Source organism: Haemorhous mexicanus, chromosome 1 (genome assembly GCF_027477595.1).
Source record: "Haemorhous mexicanus isolate bHaeMex1 chromosome 1, bHaeMex1.pri, whole genome shotgun sequence".
NCBI lineage: Eukaryota > Metazoa > Chordata > Aves > Passeriformes > Fringillidae > Haemorhous > Haemorhous mexicanus.
In genome coordinates this window covers 107,967,650-107,976,647 of record NC_082341.1, presented here as the reverse complement: position 1 = coordinate 107,976,647, position 8,998 = coordinate 107,967,650, and the positions used below count along the sequence as shown (strand labels likewise).

At 41.7% G+C, this 8,998-nt stretch overlaps 1 protein-coding gene across 1 annotated transcript; it reads left to right on the top strand.

Annotated features, from left to right (window-relative positions):
• The first annotated feature begins 2,294 nt into the window (after positions 1 to 2,294).
• Positions 2,295 to 5,246, top strand: LRRC30 (leucine rich repeat containing 30). The gene has a single exon (XM_059858426.1). It carries the CDS (start codon positions 2,460 to 2,462, stop codon positions 3,354 to 3,356), a length of 897 nt encoding a protein of 298 aa, XP_059714409.1. The 5' UTR covers positions 2,295 to 2,459; the 3' UTR covers positions 3,357 to 5,246.
• The last annotated feature ends 3,752 nt before the right edge of the window (positions 5,247 to 8,998 follow it).

Genomic DNA, 8,998 nt, shown 5'->3' with positions numbered 1-8,998 from the left:
TTTTGGAGATGGGGACAATGTTCTCATCCAAAAATATCTGGCCAGCCATGGGGGGAGGCAGTAGCTACAGAGAGACTGTGCTTCCTTTTGTTTTCTTTTCATTTGTTACTAAAAGTGAGCAGCAGAAGAAAGAGCTCTGAAATGACCATGGGGCCATGGTCACAGGTGAGAGCCCAGCCACAGGGAGCAAAGCCAGTCTCCGGCAGATTCTCTGCAGCAGATTCTTCATTTCAGAACTGAGACAAAAAGAAGAGAAATGATCAATCTTACCAATGCTATCTCAAAAGTCTTTTTCTTCCCTTTGCATTTGCCGCTGCAGAAACAAAATGCCATGCTCAAATCCATGGATGCTCTCTGATAATAAGTGCATTTTTAACCCCAAAGGCAGAGCTCACGAGGGGCTCATGCTTTCACTTCTCCACCCGTTTGGGATGAAGAGCCACATTTTAGGGCCCCATCATGCAAGGCCCAGTCTTGCCCAAGCCACTGTGTTTCCTCTTTCCCCTGAGCATCTCCTCTGCCTGCAGCATCGCGGTTATCTCTGGCACTCTGGGCAGCATGTGGGATGATGGTTAACAAGAACACTGAGTCAGTACGGCTGCGATGGCAATTAGTAAAACATTTGTATGTAAACTGACAAATACTGGCAAAAAGTGCTTGTGAGGAAGGGATCTGTGACTCACAAGCTGCCAACTCACTCTAACCAGATACAAATGCCCTCAGCCTTTTTCAGGCTCACCCAGGCACTCCAGAGAATGCAATATTTCAGCCTCAGCACCAGCTGGTTTTATGCCACTCAGCCCTGTTCAAACACAGGTTTTAATTGCGTGGCTCACTCAGCTCCCACCATCTCACACTGCCTGCTGTGGTCCTGACTGGTGCAGGACCTCACTCATCAGACACAACTGCAGGAATGCCCCCTCTCTTCCCTTTCTTCCCAAGCAGATGCAGCTCTGTGAGAGACCCAAAGCTCAAAGGAGACTGCGTGGTGCTTGGCAGTAAGAAGGGGCTGTAGGATTGACTACAAAGTGGTTTCTGGAGTGCCTTGACTTCCAGCTGCAGTTTTCTGCATAATCCTTTAGCATTGGTGCTAACACAAGATTTTAAAGTGAGGATCTCTGAAATGAGATGGTAAGGGAGGGTACATTCATCACCAAATCTCTCAGAAGGCAGCAACACATCTTCATCACCATGGATTCAATGGAGAGGAAAAGCCCTGAAAGCCTTGCACTATTTGTTGCAATTTTCACCTAGTTTGGATGACACCTGAAGTTTTTGCAGATCCTTTTTATGATCCCTTTGAGTTTAAACTTAGCACATACGTATTCCTGTAGCAATACAATTTCCTTTCACCAGCAGAGCTCACTTCAGCTGTTGTTGGGTATTATTATACCTCACTGCTCCTTTCCTCTTCCCCCAGGCCCTCTATATTGGCTCTAAATGTCATTTATAGTTCAAGATATTTGAGTGCTAGTCCCCCTGTACCCCAGAATAGCCCAGGAAGACCTGAAAGTTCACAAGGAAAGGGACATCAAGAGGCTCCATTTTCAAGAGTATGAAAGAATCAGACCCCAAAAATCTGATTGAGAGATGTGAAAGTAACACAGGACACTCAGGACAGAGTAATTTGGTTAGAACTGTGTGGTATGACTGCTCACACTTGGTGCTGTGTGTAGCAAGAAATCATCCAAGTGGGCACAGATACTACTGGGCAAAATGTCACTGCTGCAGTGAATTTGGCACCCTTTCTGGAAAGAAAGAGGCCAATCCTGACCGCAAAGGACATATAAAAGTTAAAACTTTTTGTGAACATTATTTTTGTTTAACTTAGCAGAAAACAAGGACTGACATAAAAAGGCTTTATCAGTGTTTTTGCAGCATGCAAAATGTTCTGGCAGACTGCTAACTACTTCAGAGAAATCAGGAACCAAAATAAAAGTGATTATGAAAACATCCTTTAAATCTGAGCTGAAACGATGGCTTCATTCCTTGTTTCCTTCTTTAGCTTGCTTGTTTGGTTTTTTTTGAAATCACTCTTGCTAATTGTCCTGCAGTCATGGTATGTACCAGATAGCCAAGAAAGCTGACATGGTGAAGTTATATACAGCATCCTTGTGACCTTTTTGCAGTGAAGATACATGTCTGTCCAATAAAGCCCAGGCCAAATGACAGTGACAGCTGTCTAGTGGCATTCAGCTTGAATTGAACAGGTTTGCTCACAAGTCAGGAGCAAGTGTTTCATTACAGACTGTGCACCAAGATCAGCATAAGCCCCCAAAAGTGAAACTTTCCCTCAGCAGCTATGGAAACTGTTCCGGTGGACTGAGATGCACTTCACAGGCTCCTCCCTGTCTCCTTGCTTTGACTTTCCCACCTCCTGCAGTCTGTCATCCTCTGTTGGCATTTGCATATTGTAAGGGAATAAAACCTCAGTTCTCTCAGGAGTGAAGCAGAGTGTTATGGGAAGTGAGCACTCGAAGAACGAGGAGCGAAGGAGCATGGTTTTCCTTAGGAAAGGCCCGAAGCTGCCTGCATGGGAAGACGCCCTTCTGGCAGGGAGAGAGCCCAAGTCACTGCTGAAGCGGGGATTACGTTATGTCAGCCTGAGCCTCATCATGAAAGGGATGACCACCACCCCTGACTTCTTGTGGGGACTGCATGAGGTGCAGAAGCTGAACCTCTCACGCAACCAGCTGGTGGTGATTCCTCCTTCTCTGGGGAAGCTGGACAGGCTGGTAGTGCTGAACTTGGGCGGCAACTGCCTCAAGTGCCTACCTAAGGAGATCGGGCTGCTGAGGAACCTGAAGGTCTTGTTTGTCAATATGAATTGCTTGAAAGAAGTGCCAGCAGAGCTCAGCTTGTGCAGGAAGCTGGAGGTTCTGAGCCTCTCACACAACTGCATCTCACAACTGCCTTTGAGCTTCACCGACCTGACAAATTTGAGGAAATTGAACCTCAGTAACAACCGCTTTGTGCAAATTCCCCTCTGCATTTTCGCCCTGAGAAGCTTAGACTTCTTGCACCTAGGGTCCAACAAGCTGGAAAACATCGCAGAGAGCATCCAGTATCTGGTCAATCTGCAAATCTTTATCGTGGAAAACAACAACATACGCAGTCTCCCACGGTCCCTGTGCTACATCAGCACTCTGGAGTTACTGAATGCCGACTACAACGCCATACAGACGCTGCCGGATGACCTGTACCTGCTGCACCGGCTGCGCCGCATTGCCTGGAACCCCATGGACAAAGGGCTCCACATCGCCCACAACCCCCTGTCCCGGCCCCTGCCCGAGGTCGTCGAGGGGGGGCTCGATGTCCTCTTCAACTACCTCAGGGACAAAAAGGAGCACAACTGAGCTTCCGCTGAGCTTGGGATTAAGCCTGTCATCGAGACTCAATCGCATCGGGGAGCTTTCCTGCACAGGCATTTCCACTTCATCATGCTTGGATTTTGAAGGCTATGGATGGCTTTAGTAACAGTTGGAGGAAAGCAAGTAAAGTATGATGGTCTTCACTAAGTGTGGGAAGAGCAAACTTTCTAAAAATAGCCACCTCTGTAACCTTCACTGTTGTGGTACTTGGGGGTTTTTATAGAAAAAAAATACAGCACAGTCGTGATTAAATATTTGCTCTTCATTTGACAGAAACAAATTAAAGCAGACTGCAAGCATGCAGAAATGTGTATTTGACAGCTATTAGGCTGAAGAAATATTAATGTAAGTTAGACTTTCTCTCTGTGATTGCAATTGCATTTCTACTCCTGCTCACTTCTCCATACACAGGTAAACCACAATGTAAACAAACACTGCTGTCCAAGTGAATCTCAAGGAAAATGTTTGCTTTTGGCAGTGAATATATCCTGAGCTATATTAGCTCACAGACAATATATTGCTGTTTAGTTCAATACCACATGTTGTTTACCCCACAGCTGTACTCTGGCCGGTATAAATTACAGGTGGAGATTGCCAGTGACGAGGCAATTTGCCAGTTCTTTGGAAGGAGATCCCAAAAGTCCCTAGAGCTCCTACTTCCCCTGGTGAGACAAGCAGCCCTTCACATTGAGCCTCCTAGGATGCTGACAGCAGTGCTTCACATCAGCTGGGAGCAGCATCTGCACAAATCACAGAAAGGACTGTGGCTTCTTCCCTCACAAAAGGATGGAGATGCTCATTGCTAGATGTGCAAATGCTCTCCTTTCCCGCATCCCTACAATCCGAGCTATGGAGAAACTTTACTCAGGAGGCAGTACATCTCCTGAAGGTGAAATATTTCTTTCAGGAAAAGCAGCATCAACCCAGTCATCACCTTAAGTAAGAGCTTCAAAAACAAATAGTTATTTCTGGGATTTTCAGTAGCATAGAAGTCAGGTCTTATGTGGTTTCTCATATTGATCTTCCGTGAATGTCCTTCATCAAAGTTTTATCTGGTAATAAGAGGCAGTATGAAAGAGCTGTTAACAATTTATGCAACTCGGGGTTTTTTGTTCCCTCACACCAGTGTAAAACAGAAGCAGCTCTGTTGAAATCTGTTGAGATAAATGCTTGTAATGGCAGTGTAAGAGAGGAATGAGACTGTAATTCTTGAGCTAATTATGAGTATTCAAAGCCATTTTCAATGTGCTTCCTATGTCAAATCTCAGGAATCGATTATTTTCTAAAACTTAATTTGTTCAAAATTATGAAAGGCTGTGAAAAACTGATCCTGCTTCTAGTGAAGTTAATGGATGATGTCTGGCTGAGGGAAAAACTCCTCAGCAGAGAGAGGAGCAGCCTGATAACAGCAGACAATTATGTAATTCATAGGTACATGTGAGTAAAGGCAGCACCTTTGGTCACACTGACATTATTGGTGTGATATTGAATGCCAGCAATGAGGAATCAGTGCTCACAGAATATTCCACCCTGGGTCTGCCTGCCCTGATATTTTATTGTGTTGGATTGTTTTGTGTATGATTTGTTATCTTAATGGAGAATTTCAGTGTTGGGCCCAGAAATCACAGTCTCCAAGTGTGCAGTCAAGGACAAATCTTATGTTTCTAGCAAACATGAAACGATTTTGAAGGGTATTTTTGCTCAAGCATTAAGTAAACAAAGCAATGAAATAAATATTTTATGAATTTTTATAACTTAGTATATGTTTCAAATGCAAAGGTATTTTATGTGTAGCTTTACATATATTTATTTCACCCATGCAAAATTCCAAGTTTTTAATGAACAATACATGTAATAAATTAATATGTGATTCCATTTGCGACAAGGAATAAAGCTGCAATTATTTTTAGAAATAGCAACAGATAATTCTTGGAGGGGATTAGGGCCAGATTATTAACTTTTCTAAATGCCCATTTCATATCCCTAGGTCTGGCATTCAAGTAAACACTGCAATATTGCTTTGCAGGAAAATTAGATGCCTATGGCATTAATCACCTGAAAAGATTTTCCACATGTCAGTACCCAGGATTATATGACACCGGATAGCCTCTGATATGATCTGACTAGAAGAGGTATGCACAGTAATTTACATGGAAGATATGAGGCTGGACTCTCTGTGTTCATTGGGATACCACTACAAGGGTGAGAAACACTGAACGATTCAAGAAAATGATCTCCAGACAGAGGATTAAAAGGTGAATTTGACATAATCAAATGCATCTGCAAAAGTAGTTATAATATGAAGTGCAATACCAATAATTTAAAATTAAATTATTCAATTGAATAATAATGACCTTTTACTCAAGCTAATAAACATTTGCAAGCATATGAAGCACATAAAAGTGACTGCCTTTTTAAACAGAATATTAAAATTGATTGAATAAATGGTGCTTTAATGTATAATTCAGATTTTACCATTAAGAAAATAATTTCTACTGATCTGCCTTAGTTTTTTTTTTTCATTCCTCAGTCAAGGCTCCTGCAAATACCTTTCTCAGAGATACAGAAAATTATCTCTCATGACTGAGGGTAGTGTTCTTCCTGTAAAAAGAAAAGACTGTATACAACTGTTATTGTATAGAAATATGCATGAAAGGCAAATAATGACATATGTATTTGCATCTGAGTGGGAGGAAGATAGAAGAAGCCAGCAAGGGCACTGGAGGGAGATAGAATCTGTAATGTCACGTGCTGGCTCTAGTTTTGAGCAGGGCATTAGAAAAGAATTGGTGGATCTCAGTGTTGTCATCTGATATTAGCTGTGCAGATGACAGGGGAAAAAGGAACTGAAAGGCTGCAGGGCCTGTAGTCATATCTCATCATCTATGACAACAGTACCACTTCTGTGTGTATCAAATGATACAAGTTTAATTTTATAACCTTTCAGAGGATTGTATGTGGAATATTACTCTTGTTTCTGGTAGGTACTGAAGTTTTCTCATCCTAAGCCTCATGGCAGCATAACTCTGGATGCATCTATTATTTTTAGTGGTGGTAGGGTTCTTCAAAGGAATGGAAAATGTGGGATCCACTCATGGAAAGAATCCTTTTCTGGCACAGTGGCTTTTCCATGGCTGTCACTCAGAGAAGCTCTCAAGGTGCTTAGAAAAACTCTTGAGGTGGACAAAAGAAAGGGAAAAAAACAAGAAGAAAGTAGAAAGAAGACAGTCAGGGGTCAAGTTGGTTGGGATAAATGTAAAATACAATAGGGCTATAGAATTTGCTTCTCAACTGTCATCGATCACACTGGTTGTACATTTGGTCAGATCTGGTGAGAAGGCTCCTCCAATTCTTATTTTAAATTGAAAAGAAAGCTGCATTCTGTGTAAAATTTAAAGTCGAGCCAACAAGCAAAGCCTTTGAAAATTGGAAGACTTCAGGCTTTTGGCCTAGCCAAAGTTAGTGATTCAACCATTAACTGAAAGAAAAAAATTTTCTTCTGAAGTGTTGCACAAATACCTGACTGGAAGTTAATGCTGAAACGTCTTGTACCTACTGCTCTGAGGCTACTTGCCAGCTCTGGTACACGGGCCAAATTCCTAACACCACTTGTGACTGGTAAATGCCCAAATACACTGCTTTGTCCCAGCAGCCACTTGGGGCGTGTCACCTGGCCAGTGACACCACTCTGTTACAGGAGCCAAGCAGCAGGAGCAACCTACAAAGACCAATTTCCAAGATGTGGAAAGTTTCCAAGGTGTGGACTGAAGTGGCATTTCAAAACAGTATTCAGAGTCCAATTGAAACATCTTGAAATTTAGATTTAAAAGTTTGTGATTGTTAATCTGGATGAAAAATATGTCAACTTCTTATTTTGGCCAACTTGCCAACATTTTTCTCTATACCTTTTTTTAATTTCCATCAAAATCCTCTTTTTTTGTCAACATAAAGAACAGTTTCTAGTCATTTTAGTATAAGAATATGCATTTTGCAAGTTAAAACTTTTCGGATCATAAATTAAATAATTTCTTATTATGCTACAGGTAGCTTCAGGAAACCAGACCTTTCATTTAATAATTTTAAATCAGCGAAGGAGGAGAAATCTAAGAATTATTACATTGACTCTGGAGATATTTGGACTTGTTATTTACTTCACTAGGCCAGCACATTACTTGAAAACACAGCATATAAGTTCTTCAGTTAGAAAAATCATTGATACTTCAGCTTATCTCCTAAAGCAATAAAGAAAAAAACCTCAAACGACTTCATCACGTGAGAGATGTAAAGGAAGGAAGGAAGGAAGGAAGGAAGGAAGGAAGGAAGGAGGGAAGGAAGGAAGGAGGGAAGGAAGGAAGGAAGGAAGGAAGGAAGGAAGGAAGGAAGGAAGGAAGGAAGGAAGGAAGGAAGGAAGGAAGGAAGGAAGGAAGGAAGGAAGGAAGGAAGGAAGGAAGGAAGGAGGGAAGGAAGGAAGGAAGGAAGGAAGGAAGGAAGATTTGATTGCACCAAATTTCAAAGGTAAATTTGCTACACAGCCTTCAGACAGCAGTTCTTGAGTAATTCAGGGAGTGTTTTGAACTGCCTGGAACAGTTCTAATTAGTATGCATGAAAATAATAATGTAAAGTGAAAATATATAATAATTCAGAAAATATTAAGAAAACGTATAATAATGTGTCATGTTCTTCTGCCATTCTCACATGTGGGAGCTGAAATCTTGAAATAGTTACAGATGAAGGAAAATTCTGGCTCTAGAAAGGCTTCTATTTATATGAGAATATATACTCTTCCCATTTTATATGTGGCAAAACCCAGATTTAAGAACTCAGTAAATGTTCAAATGGGAATAAGGCTTTAGATATATTGGGACAGAGATAGACTTAAATACACACGTATGGAGTAAGTCTGAAAATCCTATTATAAAATTGCATGATCATTCCCCTGCACAAATAAGAGGCAGACAAATAATTATAAAAGAAGACTCTCCCTCACTGATTCCGTACATTTATCTGTGGTGCAATAAGAGCCAACCAGCCTTCAAAAACCACCCCTCAGCACTGCCCAGCAGAACTGCACCATCCTGCACCAGTACAGCTGCCTACAGCACAGGATTATTTTGCAGGCTTTAATGACAAATCCTGAAATTTATACTCCAATGTATGTGGAGTCACATCATGCATAGCTAAAAAGGTGGTTTCCAGCAAAGCAGGAAGTGTATCAACAGCTTCAGAAAAGGTCACTGCAAATTATGCTGCCTCATAAAATGAGCTTACCCAGGCAGAGTGAAAAGAAGACCAAAGGGCAGAGCTATATGTTTTCCTAGGGTTCAGAGGAGTTTCAGATACCATAAATTCATTGATGGAAACCTGCTTTTAATTTATACTTCCCAGACATTAAAAAACAAAAATTAATCCTTTGATACAACAACAATGAAGTATGTATTGCCTAATTTTCTTTCTGCTCTCCAGCCTTTGTACCATTGGCATGTTCACAGAAGCAATGAATTGCTTTTCTCCTCTTGCAAAGGCAGCATTTCCAGGTGTGGGTAAGCATCAAAATTTACAGAGGGTTTTATCTCTCACCCTCCATGCAAGAGGTGCAGGACAGGAGAGTCTGACAGGCTCCACAACC

What these genes read in the sequence shown, in the direction of transcription:
- LRRC30 (XM_059858426.1), top strand. Translation starts at nt 2,460, where the DNA reads ATGGGAAGTGAGCACTCGAAGAACGAGGAGCGAAGGAGCATGGTTTTC.